A 19,009-nucleotide genomic window follows, 5' to 3' on the forward strand; every position below is an offset into this window, starting at 1 on the left:
ATTAGGGTGATTAGCTCTTGTTAAAGACTAGTAGTTAAACATATGCCATTTTATGACCAGTAGTCAATGTAGTAAATTAGCTTAACAGCTGCAGGCCATATATTATCCTTTAGTTCTAATGGTGTGCTATGTATGTAGTTTAGTCTCTATTATACTCTTGAATAAAAGAAACATAATCATTTGTAGTTCATTAGACAAAATGTGCATTACTCTGTATCCTTGATCAGCTGTGAATGTCTGACACTGGTTTCTTGAGAATGTTTTATTGCTGAATCATGTGAAGAAGGCCGTAAGAGGGAGACTAGGTGTCTGGGCAGAAGAGATAAAACCACATTCTTTACCCCCCTTCCAATTTCACACAGAAAGACAGGGAGGCAAGGTCAGGAGCCAGGCTCACTAAGAATTAGAAAAACATGTGAAGATGCAGCTTTTATGACAAAGAGGGGGGCTGGGATTAGCTATAAAAGTCTGTGAAAGTTGCCACCATTTTGAGACATGCTGTCGAACCTCTGCAGGCATCTCTCCCGTCCGGACGTTGTAATGCTCTTATTGTTGAATTGTATGGAAATAAATGATTGTTGATTGAGCATTTATACACCGAGTATTGTCCTTCCTTCAGCCCAAAGATTCAAAGAATTGGGAGAATTCAACACTCTTTAAAAACTGTCTTTTTTTAAATGATGGGGAATGAAAAAGCAGAGAATGGTGGGGAATTCGTTGTTTTTTTTAGTCTTGGGTTCGGTATTCCCTTATGCTTATGTTGTACTTTATTTCCAAAATGTTCACACTGAATGAAAAACAGCTATCTCACAGAGAATAGTAGGAAAGGCTGAAGTAAACACCTCAGAGGCTTATGTACGAGTAAATTCTGCGGAAATGCTGCCATCATCTGTTTTCTTGGGCTCACTGCACAGCGTGTGATTCGGGGAAAACAAAGCAAAACTTTCCCTGGATCATATTTATAAAGTGTACGAACAGGAGCAAACCTGCACACAACATTCGGCATTAGAAACAGCTGCAGGCAGCAACAAATGGGACTGTTGTTGACATTTGACTGGCAGCCTTGGCGACAACATGAAGGGAAGGGTGCCGAATACGGTTGTTTTGCTGTTGATGGGAACGACACGTACAGGGTTTATTTAAGCACTCATTTGGATGCCTTTTTAAACCTCTGTACGACTCGTGGGCTCTTCCATCTTTAGTGTAAGCTCAGTTAAAAATGCAATAACACCAATTTTACACCTTCTCCAAGTATCATAATCCAAAGCCTAAATTTTGATTTTGTTAATTTTGTCTGATGCACCTTTTAGACCTCAGTACTAATGGATATATCATAGTTTGAATAGCAAAACTATATTCAGTGTAATGCGATTATGACATAAAGAAACATGAAGAATGATTTATGCCCCTAATTTACGTTTTCTCATAACTCACCGTAGACAACTTCGGAAAGCGTGCTCTGGGTAAATATTTGAGAGGTTTCACTTTTATCTAAATGATTTTACAGCCCATCATTAGTTGTGTTTCAAAATAATGTTCTAATGAGGAATAAAAACCTTAATAATACTGACTGAGTGAATACTATACATGTAAACAACGTGCCAAAGGTGTGGTTTACAGTTTTAACTCGCTTGCTCCTATTTCGCTTTCAGTTTATGTCTTAGCTCAGTACACAGCAAATCCAGCATGTCCAAATTAACACTGTCGGATTTGATTTCAACACTATTAAAGTGTCTATATGGGTCCACACCAGAGAGTGTTAATTTAACTCTTTTTGGAGAGTTGGTACGTTAACTCTGATTTAGTGTTAAACACCAAATCTGTCTGGAGTTGATAATTTAACACTTGGTGTTAAGAGTTTATATATTAACTCTCAAAGAGCATTTTAGTTTAACTACGTAAGAGTTATCTTCTAATTCATTCTAAAAAGCGGGAATTTTACTGTTCTGAACTTCTAGAAATTTCTTTTGGAAATAAACATTTACTAAAAAGATGCAATGGTTTTTGAAAAACATTTATTCTGAACTGTGCACCACAATTTCAAAACATTTTCTGAAAGATGTAACAGTATACATGTTCTCACTTTCATTAGAATTTTGTTTATCAAAAGGTCTGACATAGGTGAGCTGGTAAATGCAAATAACAGCATTCTCATCACTTATTTCTTCAATACAATATGCATGTCCTTCATTCATCCCTTTGTGGAACTTCAACGCACTTCTGCTCTCCCCCATATTCCATCTTCACAAGCATATCCTGTGTGGAGATTGAATAAAAATTAGTTGACACTAATTAACGGCACAAATAATCCAGTAATCAATTGCAGCACAGTAAAAAAAAAAAAGAAAAAGGAATCCTCTTTGAGCCATTACTTGTGTAAAGTATTTTCCCAAAAGACAAGGACACAGGCAACAGGTAATACTGAACTAAATGTAAAACCTCAACCTTTTTCATTTTTACCTAAACCGTGTGCACAAAACTCTGGAGGGATCTATGCTAACGTAGAACCCAGTCAGGATGCCTGCTACTGCTGTTTGCTCGTTTTTTTTTTTATGGGCGATCGTTTTCAGGCTTCAAGTAGCACCATTATACCAACATTTCACATTCTAGACATTGTTTTAGGTGTATTTGACCAAACGTTTGACTGAAAATTCACATGCAAGCTTTTTTCAAGGCTGTGGTATTTGCCCGCAAACAATACCTTTCAGCTAGCTAAAACAGAATATTATGCTATCAGCGAGCAACATGGCTAATGCCTTTCACACAGCTTTGTCTCAACTCCAAAGAGCCACAGAAGTAAAGGCTAATAACAATTGAAACAATCTTTGAAAAAATGACTTACCAAGCATGGCAAACAACTCAAATATGTAGAGCAAAATGTTCTGAAACGGCTTCACTTCAGCTTCGATTGGAGCCGTGCTGGGGGCGGAGTCTGTGAATTTACTCTGTTGGTGTCATAGCCCCTGTAGGAGTTCAGAGTTAAGAGGTCAAGAGTTAATGTTTCCATTGTAACACCTCCAGATTTGACAGAGAAACACTCATTTTTAACACTCGATTTTAACTACTATCATTTTACACCTCAGAGTTACATTGAAAGAATGTGACTCTGCTTAGAGTAAAATTAACTCTACTTTTGCAAGGAGACTATTAACACCAAAAAATTTAACACTTTTGAATTTGCTGTGTAACTTTCACTTCATGTTAAAAACAAGCTGCCTGTTTTGTCATGAAAGCAGAGTATGATAACAATAAAGTAATAATGTCATTAACGTAGGATGTTTGAGGATTCTTTCCGGCTCAGTGAACTTTATTCTAGACCAAAAAAGACTTTAAATGGTCCCGATACAACTGAAAGACCCCTTACTTAGTAATTATAGGGTTTTCAACTGCCAGTATTGACAACATTAGGGATAAAACAGAGTGTCTCTTTTAGTAAACATCCACAGCCTACACATCCCTATACTCAAATTCTGATTGTAATTCATTTGCCAAACACATCAGAAACAAAGTTTAATTGATACTAAAGTTATTGTTCCTCATGTTTTCTAGCTATTGTGATAATATTAATTATTCTGAATTCTTTGGGTGAAATTATGATTTTTTTTTTTTTACAGTAGATCAAAATAAAGTTTCTTAAAATAAATGTGTTTATTTTTACATTTTTTTTAAACCAGTAAAATCCAGTGTTAATAGTCATAGTTGCACTAGTAAAGTAAAACGGTGGCAAATGGAAGACTGAAGGGAGTGTGATACCAGATCAGTACAAAGCTTTATATTTAGCTCTTTTAATCAGTACCATGTGGTGACTTTACTGAAAGGCAAGCACTGTGCCCCCACCACCGCCACACTGACACAAACATACAAAAACATCTTTTTCCACTGTTAAACAGGACAAATCAGACCTCAAACATAATGTGCTGCCTTTCTTTTATCATCTCGCCAGCTTGCCTGTATGAATGGACATTTTCACCTTTCTGGCTGAAGAATTGCAAAGACTTGTGTAGTTACATAAATATCAAATATATTCACCCAAAATATTTATCATTAGCTCGCAGAGGAGACTGGTGGAGGAATGTCTTAAAAACCATTTTTAAAGCAAAAGAAGCAACATGTAAAACTGCATTACTGGCAAGTTGTACGTAAATGATCAAAACTTCAAATAACTCTTCAGTAGAATAAATGTCTTATATCAGTGTGACAGGGATTGAAATGACTGCTGAAGGTGTTAAAACTGATGTCAAACATTTCATACTTTCATACTGTTTAATCTACAGTGATGCATCATATTCTATAAAGTCTTATGTTTGTATTGGCTAAAAAACACCTTTTAATGCTCTTGGGAAAATACCCCTACACCTTGATTTAAATAGAAATGCATTAAATATTTATTAATAACGAAAAATAAAAAATAAAATATCTGCGTGTGATGGTTAACTGTCAATTTCTGCAGCGTGATTAAAATGGACTGAAAAATGAATGTAGCATGCAGCAGAAAGGTTAAACTTCCAACATTCATTCAACAGAGTGATTTCTCATAGCTGTTATCCTGAACCTGTTTAGTTTGCCTGTTTTATTAAACTGGATTTGACATCTTCTCTTCGTCATTAGGAGGCTTTCTTTGCTAATGTACTAAAGGAGTGATAAGAAGTTTTACACACTGCACCTCGTCTTCAATACGTCACGCATATTGGCAAAGGTGGTCTTTAAAAGAAAAGCCATCTATTATGATGCTAAACCCCAGACGCTCGTCTGTTTGCTAATGGTTGCTCCATTTTGACACAGTGCAGTTCAAATAAATTTTAGTTATATAGCACCATCACAATAACAGCAACCTAATGGTGCTTTATATTGTTAGGTATAGACCTTGAAATATTAGAGAGGGAACCCAAACAATCTGGTGATTGCTTATGAACAAGCACTTGGTGACAGTGGGAAGAAAGAACTCCCTGTGAAAAGGAAAAGGCCTGGGTTATCAGAGGAGCTTTTTAATCATGAAGACATGCAGCTAGCAGGGCTAAAAAAAAGATGCAAATATTTCTCTTGTAGCTGTATGACTTGTTCCATTAGTTATTTACAAAAGAAGCTTAGAAATTTTCAAAATAAGACTTAAATAATCGGAAGACTTTTGGGGGAAAACCTGGTTTTGTTAGAAGACTTTGCATCCATCCCACATTAGAAGGTGCAGCTCTGATTTGTAGAAGTTAATTTCCAAATTTATTAAACATTTAAATTTACAATAACAGACTACACAACAGTAGCCAACAAATTTCATTACAGTAGATGTATTTCTGAAAGCGCTGATGTTTAAGGAAGTTTTTCTCTGTTATCTGTTATCTTCTTCATTGTGGCAATCAGGTCATAAATTAATCCTCTAATTGGAGGTTGGCGGCTCCCTTACTTGGACACTGGCCTTTTGGCGGCACCTCAGCCAACTTGACGATTAAGTTTGTGGCCCACACAAACAGGTGAATTGAGAACTACAGGCAGTTATGATGCCTTTCCAACCAGTGCCATGATGTTACTGTCCTTGAAGATGCCCTCAGACAAAAATTGTTGTAATAGTAAAGGATGAGACTTTGGACCTTCTTAAAAGTATAACAGCTGGACAGGGATCTTTCCATTAATTTGTATGGGATCAATCCATGGGCATTGGAAAGATCCAGCTACAGTACTGACACATCCCCTCTGCTCCCCCGAGTCTCTCTTATCAGCTGGTTTACTACAACCGTGTGCTCTATGGACTCCTTCCCTCCTCCTCAACTGCTGTGCCAACATAGGAGTTCTTCAGAAGCAAATCCATGAAGCAATTTGTAACAATCTTGAACATGAAGTGTAATGCATAATTGTTGTTTATGTTACGAGTTTCGTCCTACTCTTCTGTTGTACTGTCATGTTTGTACTGGTACAGCTTCCTACAAGTATTTTATATACAACTAAACCCACAGATAAATACCTGTTAATTTGCACAATTTTAAGGCCCTCATTTTACTTTACTATTGTATGATGACAAAAGATAAAGAAAGCCCTCCAGCTCTTTGAGCCCTCCTGAGGATCGGTAGCTGTGGTGTAAACATCTTTGAGCTTTGCACTTCTTGCTGCCAACAAAGAAAATGAGAATGGCGCAATTGAATAACAATCTTAGGAAAAGACAAAAAACTCCTGTTACACACAAAATCTAATAATGAACAGATAAACAAACAAACAAATATTAATGTAACTCCTGCATTTGGCTTCCACGTTGCATTTCCAAGTTCATATAAATCCCTGCGCTCAGTTCTATTTATGTAAAGCTATAAAATCCTTTCTGTTGTCAAAAAACACAACGTACAGCAAACTGTATAATGTAAAATAATCTAATATATAAATTGTATAAAAATTATATAATCTATTTATATCACTGAAACTCATTATGTATACTAAATCTAAATATACCTAAGAAATGTCACCATATTTGCGGTGATACTGTACTTTATCCAGTAGCGGTTTTTGATACGGGCGACACGGGCGGTTGCCCGGGGCGGCATAGTGGTGGGGGGCGGCATCACGGGCATCGGCAAAGAAAAAAAAAAAAAAAAAAAAAAAAATTGCTCGTACTCATGCTGCCCCGACGTCATGCCAGCGCATACTGGGGATGGCATAGGCACCGATCGGTTTTCTATCGCCCATTTGCTGGGAGTAAGGGCGAGGTGCCTGCTGCTTGCGGCACAGGGAGGAGAGGGCGGGGTGGCGGGGGATTCTCTGGCTGGCTGGAGCAGCATCTAATAACCAACTCGCAAAATAAAACAAAATAAAAACAAACCAACAAACACGAAAACACCCGACATTATGATACAGACTTATAATTTGCATGTTTTTTCGAAATTCTGTATGCGAAAAGTGAGCGCGAGAGCCCTCGGTGCGCTTCCTCGCTGCTGAAGTCAAAGTAAACTTTATTGTCATCTCCGCTACATACAGTCCAGTATATAGACAGACGAGACGACGAGGCTCCAGTTACAGCAGTGCAAGTAAACAAACAATAATTATAAGAAGAGCAAGAAAATAAATATACACTTTAAGACTAGGGATAAAGGGATCAATAACAATTTAAAATTGCTGCTCTGTCACTTCCGTTTATCGTTTCGAAATAAAATCTGACCCAGTAATTATGGAGCAAATGTGGATGAAAAATATCATCGTCGGTTTTATGAATACATATGAAAATAGCAGAAATACGCCCACCTCAATGGTTCCTCTTTTTAAATTTAATTTCCTTTAAAAATATTGCCAGTTTATTTTACGACTTCCGATGTAATTCGAGTCTGCTGCTGACTTGACCCAGCGCGCACAAGAGAGGAAATCGAGCCAGTTAGCAGCTGAAGCCAAGACAGGTTAGCGCTCTGCTGACACAGACAGAAACATGGTGCCAGCTGCAGTGCTCTTTGTTTTCACACTGACCTGTGTGTGTGGACGAGCCGCGGCAGAAAGAAAACTAGTGTATACGACTGTGGTGAGTAACGTTGAAGGTGTTGAAACGCCGCGAAAGCTGTGCGGAATTCCACAGTGTGTAGACGGTTGCGGAACTACATTTATAATTTAGGAGGTTTTCTGTAACCATCGGTTACTTGTCAACATGTATAGTTTCCTGTCTAGGAATGACATCTGGCAGAAGTCTTTGGAGTCTTTTAGAAACATCGGCATATAAATAATACATTCACGAATAATTATCATTAGGAAATTAGTAGGTAGGTTGAGTGTTTTGCCTCTCACCAGTAGCTAGTATCGTATTGAACTAGAAGGCTGCAATGCTAACCCGTTCTAAGACTGCACACTGAAGGAATATGTCAACGTCAAAGTATTAGAAATTGTCAAATGGCACGGTGTGCACTGACTTCAGACGAAACCACTACAGGAATCCTCACTACATGCTAACTCTGTTAGCAAGTGTCTATCATTACTTTAGTAAGAAACCTGAGGTGTTGTGGGCTGTAATGTTAATGTCACCGCTGGCACCAGGAGCTGCATGACAGGCCTTACCTTTCTGACGTGACAACTTAGCGAACTTAATGAAGTTGGAATGAGCTCTGTCGATACACACAAACACTTAAAAAAAAAAACCCGAACAATAAATGTGTAAATGTAGGTCACAGTGATGATAGTGTAGAATGAGCCCAATAGTCAAAGAACAGATGCACAAACTACAAAAGAGCCAATATTTACAGATGATCGGGAACACCGGCATGCCTCATTAAAGAAAAACAAAGTGTTTAAGGATAAGGAAGTTATTGTCTTCAAGAGGCAACAATGAGCTATACACTGCAAGATGTACTGTTTTCTGTTGTCTTCCAGTCCATATGTGTTTTGCTTGCTCTATGGGTGGTGCACATTAGGATCTTTTTTTTGCATGTCTAAGACTACCAACTGAAAAGGGAAAATTGCCTGTTTTTTAACACTTTGTGTATTGGGGAGAGCTCCAGGTCACATGTTCCCAATGTGTTTTAACAGGCATTGGCAACAAAAATGTTGCCATAGTGTGAAATAGGAGATCAGGATATACCTGGACTCATTCTTAGAAACTTACATGGAGAGCCAAGACTGTATTGTAGAACAGATAAGATTAGAAAGGGATAATCCACTCTTCAAATAGACTTGTGTAAACTAGAAAGCAGCATTTCTCTAGAGTGGTTTGAAAGCTGAAATTTAAAACCATTTGATGTGTACTGTAGGATGTTTAGGTGGAACTGCTTGTAATAGGATCTCCTTCACTTGAAACTGATCGTAATCAACCCTCATACCAATGTTAGGGTTCATAAAAGACCTGCTTCATAAATACAGGTTTCACTGTAGCCTTCTTATTATTAAATATGACACAAACTGCATTTAGTCGTTATCCGTGCTGTTTTTAGGGGACTGGTGTTAAAGCCATTTGTCCTAATGGTTTGACATTATAGTGTTTGCTAAGCAGTTTCAGGTGTCTGCTGACTGGGTATTATGTCCACCAGTGATACTGATAAAAGTAGAACAAAGGTTTTGTTGTCAGTATATGCAAGATAAGCTGCAGATGTTGCAAACAGTGATGTGCACTGTCGGGCAAATATTTTTCCTAAAAAAAAAAAAAATCCAAACACACACATTTTTGACCTGTTTACTGATTTACAGTTTCAGAACCACCAGGAGTAAGAGCTTGTTTCGTTATAATTCATGCAAAGCACCTTTGGTAGACTTTAAAAATATGTTTATGAAGATGGAAAATAATATTTCATGATTTGTCAGGCTTTCAGTGTGCGTATAAATGATACACAGAGCACACTTTGTGCAGCTTTGAATATTTGAAAATATTAAATTAAACTGTTTTAAATGCCAGTTTTTCATGACACTCTTTCTTTAACTTCTGTCCTTTCCAGTTGTTTCGGCATGGCGACAGATCACCAGTCAAAGCCTATCCCACCGACCCCCACCAAGAGAGCGACTGGCCGCAGGGCTTTGGTCAGCTGTCACAGGTATAACCAAGACTGCTTTTTATTCTAATGTAAACTGTTAAATCTACATTTACTACAGCAGGCAGTATTGTGTGTAGTAGAGCTGTCACACAGCTAAAGCTGATACAGAAAAATGTGTTCAGGGTACAAGCTAGATTACTGTTTTCCAAGTTTGTACAAAAAATAAAAGATAAATGAGATAAATACAGGTCATGCAAAATGTTGCAGCCAGGCTCCTGAGCAACACCAACCAGCTGGCCCATACTACTCTGATTTTTAACATACTACATGATTTTACAGTTCTGCTACTTTAGCCAGAGTGTAACTTATTTCATATTTGTCGTTGTAGATAGGGATGCAGCAGCACTTTGAGCTGGGCCAGTTTCTGAGGACTCGATACGAAAAATTCCTCAATGCATCCTACAACCGGCACGAGGTGAGATGGAGCCTCCTTTTCACTTTTAGTCCACATGACAAGTCGTCATGAAGCTTTTATAGTCAAACTGTGACTCTTGTTAATATTTGACAGAAGAGGCCTCTTCAGAGTTCGCACCAGCGCACAAATTCCTGTAATATGACGGAAGAGTGCCTCTGTTTTTGTGCAGTTTGTTTCTTAATATTTAACTTTTGACTGTTGATATCCTAAATTTCAACTATAATACATCTTAACCTGCTTAATGCCTTTTGTCTTCAGATCTTAGTTCGCAGTACAGACTACGATCGCACCCTTATGAGTGCCGAGGCCAACCTCGCAGGTCCGAAGACCTCTTCTTTCTAATATTCATACTGCTGTTTCTGGTACTCTTCTCATTTGGCGTGCCATATTTTTTTTCCCCCCTCATCCAGGTCTTTATCCTCCCAGCGGCCAGCAGGTCTTCAACCCTAACCTGAAGTGGCAGCCGATACCTGTCCACACTGTGCCGCAAAGTGAAGAGAGGGTTAGTGTATGAAGTCACTGCTGTTTGAAGTTGTTTATGTTTGCGAAAAGTTAGTCGGTGTCTGAAATATGTCTTTTTTGTTTTTTAGCTTCTCTCATTTCCTTTGAAAGACTGTCCTCGTTACCAGCAGCTGATGAATGAAACCGAACACACGGAGGAATTTTTAAACGTTACTGCAACGTACCAGGTACCGCTTCTCTTCTTTAGTATATCTATCCATTACTGTTGGGTCAGACGTATAGACTCAGCTTTAATTCAAGCGATTTAATATAAATAATGTATTGACTGTTTAGAAATGCACTCAGTTTCATGTTTTTATGCTTATATAATGATAGCTAATTATAAATATAAGGAAATTAAACAAATGGAATTAACTTTAGACGTTTTCTCTCATCGAATGCTGTGAAAATGAGCCACACCTGGCCTTAAAACAGATCATTGGCCAATCACCTTTAAGCATAAAAAATCGACTGTATATGTTTGGTTTTTTTTGTTTTGTTTTTTAAGTGTAGTTTTCCTAAATGATTTATATTTTAGTTTTGTTAGAGAAAAAGTGAAAGCCTGCTTTTCAGTCATGCTGTGATTGCTTTGTTTTCATTCAAATCCTTTATGGTGGGATACAAAAGGGGAAATCGTGCCATTGTCCCAAACGTTGTATAAAGAAAATTTTCACAGAGCAGACTTGTGAAAAACTCAAGTGCATTCTTATGGCTTTCATCGAAATTGAGAGGATTAGCAGCAGCTCGGTGCTGCTAATGAATTAATCAAGTGTGATCACCCCTATAAAAGCAGAGGTTTTGGCAGTTGACTGATCTGGAGCATTTTAGCTATTTTAACAAAATGCTGGAATCTTCCCAGCAAATTCGCTAACAAATTCAGTTAGCATGTTAAATGTTAAAGTTCAGGAGGGTAGAAAAATGGTCATAAAAATGACTGAACAAGTACGGCTTATTTGGAAAGGTTGCTAGAAGAAAACCTCCTGACATGGCAGCATGACTTAGGTTTGCAACACTGTGTTTAAATACATCACAAAGCTTTGACCAAAGTACTAAATGAAGATGTTTGACAAAAACCAAACGCAGTATATCAGCAGAAATACCTCATATCAACTGTTAAGCATGGTGGTGGAGGGGTGATGATTTGGGCTTGTTTTCCAGCCAGAGGACCTGGGACCAAGAACTTCTTTGTGTACCAAAGTACTCCAGAGCTTGGCTGAAACAGGTCTTGTTACAGTACAATTATCCCAGGCACACTAACAATCCTGACAAACAAAAGAATCAATGCGTTGATACAGTCGTAGTCAAAGTCCAGACCTCAAACTGGCTGAAATAAGACCTCAAAGGGCTTTAAGAGAGCTTTGCGTAAACAAATATCCACAAACAAAATGAACTGAAGCAATGTTGTAAAGAACAGCGACCCAAAGAGAGACAAAGTCGTACAGAAAATGATTACTTCCAGTCTAAAAGCTACTGAATCATGGGTGTACTTGGTTTTTCAAAGAATGCATACAATCCTGTGAAAATGTTCTTTTTCACATGACTGTAAATGACTTTTTATCATTGGAGAATAAAGAGTAAGAGTTGGAGGTACACTGTTCACAAGTCTGCTTTGTTCTTCTCTTCAGGATATCATAGAGTTGGTGAGGAACAAAACGGGGCTGAAGGACACCACTGTGGAAACTGTCTGGAGTGTGTATGACACTCTCTTCTGTGAGGTAAGAACACACACACACACACACACACACACACACACACACACACACACACACACACACACACTAAAAACACCAAGGGAAAGCCAAATTCTCTGTCAGCCGGTTTGTTGAGTTTTTATTTACAGCAGCAACATGTCAGAGCAGAATAGGCCCAGTTTTAAATGATCCAATGTTTTCTACTGCTGTCAGATATGCAGCTAAAAGAGGCCGTCACGTTGCTTTAGTTTCAAAATAACAGCACCGTGCTAGTCAGGACAAATCTCATATGTCACATGAGTTTTATTCTGATAACTCAACTGACCATTTTGAGGAAACGATGAACAGTTTTGGTAACACAATGTTTGAGGAACAGCAAAGTGCTGCTCACAGCAGTTTCACATTTTTCTTGTCTCACTTCCTGCATTTCAGCCTGACTTTAGGTGGACCGCATGAGCAGTGGCGTGCCACTGTTACACTGTTCACACTTTTACTCTTAGTGAGAATAAAGTAAAGTAAAAGGTGCCATTTATACACCAAATGGTGTTAATTTTCATTTGAGCAGAGTACAGCTGGGACACAGAGTGCAACCGCTGAGTAACTAAGTAGGAAAGTATGAAAAAACTCGTCTTTATGTCTGTCTGTGTTGCCCCCCCCCCCCCCCCCCCCCTTCCAGTCTCAGCACAACATGACGGCTCCTGATTGGGTCTCGCCTGACGTTATGAAGAAGCTCCAAAAGCTCAAAGACTTTGGATTTCAGGTAAAAGCTGTGGTTCCATCTCAGCTTTCATTTAAAGTTTCTGATCTCAGTACTGATATTTACTAATATTATCTAATGTGACATGTTTGCAGGTCATATTTGCGGTGCACGAACAGCAGGAGAAGAGTCGGCTGCAGGGAGGTGTGTGTCTGTGTGTGTGTGGCTACCAAAACTAAATTTGTTATGTTTCAGCGTCAGCCTGACAAGAAGATGTGGTTTGAAAAAAAAAAAACAAACCCCAATAACCCAAGTATGTGTTTGGGTGTCTTGTTAGAGTTTTTAGAAGAACGAAATGAAAAACATGAGAACACTTGTTATGATCAGTGTTGGGTAAGTTACTTTAAAAAAGTAATTAATTACTAATTACTCAGTCAATATTGTATTTAAAATACTTATCTAATTACTGTGTCAGAAAAGTGACTTAATTACTAAATAAGTAATTTAACTAAATACTTCTTAAAATCCCTATACACCTTGAGTGGGCAAACAATAGAAATTAAACTCTTTAAGTAATAAATACATTTTTTTTTAAAGACGGAGACTCTACAGTACGCAGCAGTAGCATCTCTTCCACAATGTAGCCTGCAATCATTGTTTTAAGCTCACCTTCAGACGCTTTCTGTGCTGCTGAAGTAAAATCAAGTTTTGCCTGCTTAGCAGGAGTTGCCGCGGTGTTATCCATGGATGATGAACAAAGATCACTCAGAAGTGTTCGTCTATGCTCTCGTGTCAGGCGCTTCTATAGATTACTCGTGCTATTAACAGCGGCCGATAGTTTTTTCTCCCCAGGACATAGCTTACATATTACTCTAATATTCTTGTCTGCTTGTTTCAGAAAAGTGAAGAGTCGGGAATATGTCCATTTCAAAAAACAGCCACTCGCTTCAGCCAAGTCCGACATCTTCCGCTTTAGAATACGACTATGCAGCAAACTGGCGCAAAATGACGAGCACCTGCACTGCAACGATGTTAAAGCAGCAGAGTTTACTTCTACGTTTAGAAGACAAATTATTGAAATTAAACAATGATATTCAGCGAGTTTAATTATTTTACAATGTAACGCAAGTACATTGAAAGTAACTGTAATTAAAATACCTAAAAATGAACAGTAATTAGTTACTCTACTTTTTCAGTGGAAAAGTAATTTAATTACAGTAACGCGTTACTTAGTAACACATTACACCCAACACTGGTTATGATGCAGGAATACTTGACTCCATCTGCAGTAAGTACAGATAAATAGCACTCTTGGATTGGATACTTTTAAAACTCCCGCCTCTGAGTACAGTGGTATTACAGTTGCTTTGTGTTCGCTCTACAGTACTAAAATATAAATATAGTATTAATAATTTAGCATTAATATACATGAAAAATGATATATTGACACAAAGAAAGCCATTAAACAAATTTTGGAGTATATTTGTGAATTCTGTTTCTAAGAACAGTAATTAGTTCATTTTTAAGGAGAAATCTGTGAACTCTGCACCGTGACTTGGCAAGGGTCTTCTGTATTACTTTTGCATATGTGAAACGTGCAGTTTCTGTAAAATTCAAAAACGGAAATGTGATTAAGATAAGAGCATGCTACAGAAACAGTACGTAATCTGCTCTTACTCTCTGGTAACAAACATGTAGCACTGAGTTATAGAGACAGGACTGTCGAGCACACTTTTAGATTAGATATAATGAAGATTTCTGCTTTCATACAGAGTCAGCCTGTGGTTGTTTACAGCCCAGTTCTGTGTTTTTTAGAATTTAATTTGTGGGATAAGTCACCCTACGTTGGTGTTCTGGGGTTAATCTGGCAGTAGGTTGGAGTAGCATCATGAATGCGATAAATTAAAAACAGCGGTGCTGTTGATTTTCTCATGGTTTTTATATATGTAAAAATATGTTAAGAGTAGGTGAAAAAATCCAACACTAAAGGGAGTATTTGTGACGGCTTGATGATGATCTGCAGTGTGTTCATGTCTGAAGGCGCATGTTGTCCTTTTTTAATCATTTTTTGAATAACAATGGATCTGTGTTACACAAAGTCTTTTTTTCTGTTCAATTTATTTATACAGCACCAAGTCAAAATAACAGTCACCTCAAGGCGCTTTATATTGTAAGGTAGACCCTACAATAATACATACAAAGAAAACCCAACAATCATATGACCCCCTGTGAGCAAGCGATTTGGCCACAGTGGGAAGGAAAAACTCCCTTTTAACAGGAAGAAACCTCCGGCAGAACCAGGCTCAGGGAGGGGCGGGGCCATCTGCTGCGACCGGTTGGGGTGAGAGAAGGAAGACAGGATAAAGACATGCTGTGGAAGAGAGACAGATTAATAAAAGATATGATTCAATGCAGAGAGTCTATTATCACATAGTGAGTGAGAGAGGTGACTGAAGAAGAAATGCACACAGCACTCACTAGAAGGAGCAATAATTGCAAATGCTGTTTGTTTTTTCAGGAGATTTATTAACAGTATTAAAATGATTCGAGCTTTCATTCATGGCTACAGGATTAAAGGGATAATAGTATCTACTGTCTGTCTTTCAGGGATGCTGCTGGGTGAAATCGTGAAGAATCTTTCCAAGATGGCCGTTCCAGACCCAAAACAGCAGCTGAAAATGATGATGCTCTCAGCGGTGAGCTAGTTTGAAGACTTATTAGTAACTTTTTGAATTGTTGGTAAAAGATTGTTTTGTTTTTTGACTGAGCCATGTTAGCAGTCTCCCTGTTTCTGGTTTTTGCTAAGCTAAGTAAGCTAGCTTAAGCTGTCCTATACTATTCTTTATATGTGTGTGTCTGTGTGCCTCACAGCATGACACCACTGTAGCCGCTCTGCTGGCCAGCTTGAGCGTATTTAATGGAATACAGCCGCCATATGCCTCCTGTCTCATGATTGAGCTCTACAGGGAAGACAACGGGTAAACACACACGCAAGCATCACAGTAAAACAGACTCCATTGAGTTGATAACAGTATATTTAAGTGGGATGATGGGACTTGTAAAATTGTAAAAGTCTTTGTCTCGTGTCCACGCAGCTCTGCTTCAGTGTCCATGTTTTACCGGAACAACACCAAGGAGCCCCCGTACCCGCTTCAGTTACCGGGCTGCTCCCTTGACTGCCCCCTGGATGAGTTTGTAACAATTACAAAGGTCTTCATCTCAGACGACAGAGACAAAGAGTGTCAGCTCCCTTCAAAACACACAGATAAACGTGAGCACTTCACACATAATAAAACATGACACACTTGACTGTAAACATTAAAAAAAAATATAGACTAAAACAGTTTTGCACCATTTTTGCATTCTTCTTCATATTTGCAGTGGTCATCACCAGCCTGGCTGTGACCGGATGTGTGCTCCTCGTCCTCATTGTCATCCTCCTCGGCGTTCTTTGTCGGCACAAGGATCCAATAAACAGCCGGGGATACCAGCATGTGATCAACCAGGAAGGCGGAGAGGATTCCTGACAGAAGCACAAACTCCTTCCTCGGAGATCTCCAAATCTTGCATCTTGGGAGACCAGCGATGACGATGAACTTTGAACTCTAACCCACCCGCTCGCAGAAAATTTCAAACTCAACCCAGAGAACAACTCAGCAAGACTTTAGATCCCGAGATGAAAGCGGAGAACATCCTTGGTTTTAACATTCCTTGAAAAAATTTTTTTTTAAATTTGCATCTTTATTGCTAAAGACTGAAAATATAGATTTTTTTAATTGAACGTAAATGAGTAGATTTTAATGAAACGTGTGGAGGATGGGGTTGGGTGTTGCATTTTAAGAATCCAGATTTTTATAATAGCAGTTAAAAAGACAACAGCTGTGCTGTGAAAAAAATTTTTTTCCTTAATAGGTCAGTCAGAGCGCGGCCTCATTCTGGGCATTTGCAAAATGAGTCATTTACAGATGCTGCACTTAATAACTCCGCGGTCACGTGGCATTACATGGTTAATGGTAAGGACCCATCACACTTACCATAGTTGCCCTCACAAACAGCAGTGCACACCCATCTAGTATACACAGTGACAGGGCTGTGGTCGCGCCACAGTTTGCGCATAATGCTACCAATACAGCAACCATAATGGGCAGTTTATGCACTGTAGCATCATGACTAACTGCTAGGTAAGCTAACCATGTCTTGTCAGCTCCTCTCCAGCACATCACATGTTACATAACCCCACTTGCTTGTTTAGAGTACGTTCAGATTCACCAAGTGCCACACTGGGAAAATATATGCCTTACACAGTCATTTCATGTAGCCATACATTTGGTCTCCATTAGCCCTTCAGCCAGTTCACAAAGAGTTTATTAGCCTTTGTTAAACTTAGTCAAGCAACATGCTGCATAATGATTACAGTTCTCAAAGGTGGCAGCAATACAACCCATTCACAGCATCATGCTTCACAAGTGTGAATCCGAGCAGTAATGCAAGTATGTGCCGCTGAATAAATCCAAAATATATCCTGATGGGAAGTAATTAATCTTACACAATATTAGTGCAAGTCTTACTTAACAACCTGTTTCTGTGTTAAACGTGACAACTTGATGACTGTTGAGGTGTGGAGGTGCACTTATCTGTTTGCTTTGGCATTTGCATGGTGCTTTGCAGATCTGTTAACACAGGATGGGGTAAAAGCTGCAGCTTTTGGTTCTATTAATTTACTAAAGAGGTTTAATCCAGCATATGTCTTCTTGTAATTATATCATTGCATTCTCCTGGATATTTCTAACTGCAAACCTGTGTGTTTGTGCCAGTGCTTTCATTCATTCTGCCTCTCAGTGTGTGTATGTGTTGCTTTTGCACACTGGGGGTAAGGTTGATTCATTTCAGCTTTGGATCTGTTTTGACTCCAGCACCTAATGATCAAGATGCCTTGTATGTTTTTAATAATATGGTGTTTTTTATGCTGTTTGTAATTTCAAATCTTCCATCTGTGTTTGATTTAATAAAGGGAGGTCTGTCACTGAATGCTGCCAAGCACATTGGCAGCTTGGCTTAAGCCCAATGTTTAATCTCTTTGCAGCAAGAAACTAAAATAGTATTCTTGGAATTACCAAGAAGAATCATTAGGGTTTTGGGGGGTTTTTTTGTTTTGTTTTTTTGTTAAAGGTGTAATCTGAGTGGGGGTTTTTTGCCCCCCCCCCCAGCTTCGTTTTTAATCGATCCATTTATGAAAATCTGAGAACTTGGGAACACTGGAAATGCATCTTTGACTCTCTGCCTTATTTTTTTAATACTTTAAGTCATTAAAACCCATTAATGGTATCTCACAATGTTTTACAAAAAGAAAACACCCAGTTTTGGATGAGATTTTCAGACTGCATATAAAAGATGGCCAGAGCTTCCACCCCACCCACCTTTGTTATAGCATTCATGTTACATATTAATTACATTATGGACACCCAGACGCATTTCTACAACAACAAGCATGCACACTGGGTTGTAATGAAAAACCAGTTGAGTCGTAGCAAGTCCATCGGAGTAGGTACTAATGGAAAAGTGCCTTTAGAAATACAGTGTGTAAAATCTCACCACTAGATGTCAGTAGACAGCAGTCGACTAAATTCTGTTTTCTTGCCCCTCCCAGTTCAGTTGCATAATCCTAGTTTTGAACTGGTTGCTGGCATAATCTTAGTTTATAATTCAATTCAATTTTAATTATATACTGCGACAAATCACAACAACAGTCGCCTCAAGGTGCTTTATATTGTAAGGTAGACCCTACAATTTGTGATCTTTAAATTAATAACTTACAAGGTGCACTACATATATGGCTGTTCTCCAGTGACATACTTGAAACGCAGTCAGGTGGAACGGCGATGTCCATGTTGGTTTTTTTATTCCAGATGGTGGGGCAGCATGGCAACTTCGATAAATCTGTGCTCACTCCTGTGTCTTTTTAATTGATTAATCCTAAGTTTATGAGAATGCGTTAGTTTGTTGGGAGACATAATTACACACTAATCAATGAGTAAAAATGTTTTTCTGTTAAATGGGCTAAAATAGGTTAAATTGTTTTTTTCAGGTAGAAAACCAAGTGGTATAAAAGTCTACTGAAAAACAAGTTTAAGTTCATTTAAAAAACGTTATTCATAGTAAAGTATTTGAAAAAAACAGTTTTAACCTCCTAGGACCTGGCGTCCACATATGTGGACATCACATTTTGGGT

The 19,009-nt window shown here is 38.4% G+C and overlaps 1 protein-coding gene and 1 long non-coding RNA gene across 2 annotated transcripts; one reads left to right on the plus strand and one right to left on the minus strand.

Moving 5' to 3' along the window:
* Positions 1–1,998: 1,998 nt before the first annotated feature.
* On the minus strand, positions 1,999–3,011 carry LOC308394018. Its single transcript, XR_013971079.1, has 2 exons — positions 2,843–3,011; positions 1,999–2,256 (listed from the first exon to the last, which is right to left on the minus strand). It is a non-coding gene; the product is annotated as an uncharacterized lncRNA (long non-coding RNA).
* A 4,312-nt stretch (positions 3,012–7,323) lies between these two features.
* acp2 (acid phosphatase 2, lysosomal) lies at positions 7,324–18,014 on the plus strand. The gene is made up of 13 exons (XM_080877317.1): positions 7,324–7,486; positions 9,381–9,476; positions 9,805–9,891; positions 10,150–10,210; positions 10,302–10,393; positions 10,482–10,580; positions 12,018–12,107; positions 12,760–12,843; positions 12,936–12,984; positions 15,388–15,476; positions 15,652–15,758; positions 15,876–16,051; positions 16,162–18,014. The coding sequence occupies exons 1-13, from the start codon at positions 7,397–7,399 to the stop codon at positions 16,305–16,307; spliced, it is 1,266 nt and encodes a 421-aa protein (XP_080733443.1). The 5' UTR covers positions 7,324–7,396; the 3' UTR covers positions 16,308–18,014.
* Positions 18,015–19,009: the final 995 nt, after the last annotated feature.

The sequence above is a fragment of the Rhamphochromis sp. 'chilingali' genome (genome assembly GCF_963969265.1).
Source record: "Rhamphochromis sp. 'chilingali' genome assembly, chromosome: 3".
Taxonomy (NCBI): Eukaryota; Metazoa; Chordata; class Actinopteri; order Cichliformes; family Cichlidae; genus Rhamphochromis; species Rhamphochromis sp. 'chilingali'.

What these genes read in the sequence shown, in the direction of transcription:
- acp2 (XM_080877317.1), top strand. Translation starts at nt 7,397, where the DNA reads ATGGTGCCAGCTGCAGTGCTCTTTGTTTTCACACTGACCTGTGTGTGT. An exon ending in TCAAAGACTTTGGATTTCAG is followed by an intron (nt 12,844 to 12,935) that starts GTAAAAGCTGTG and finishes ACATGTTTGCAG; the next exon opens with GTCATATTTGCGGTGCACGA. An exon ending in CTCTACAGGGAAGACAACGG is followed by an intron (nt 15,759 to 15,875) that starts GTAAACACACAC and finishes GTGTCCACGCAG; the next exon opens with CTCTGCTTCAGTGTCCATGT.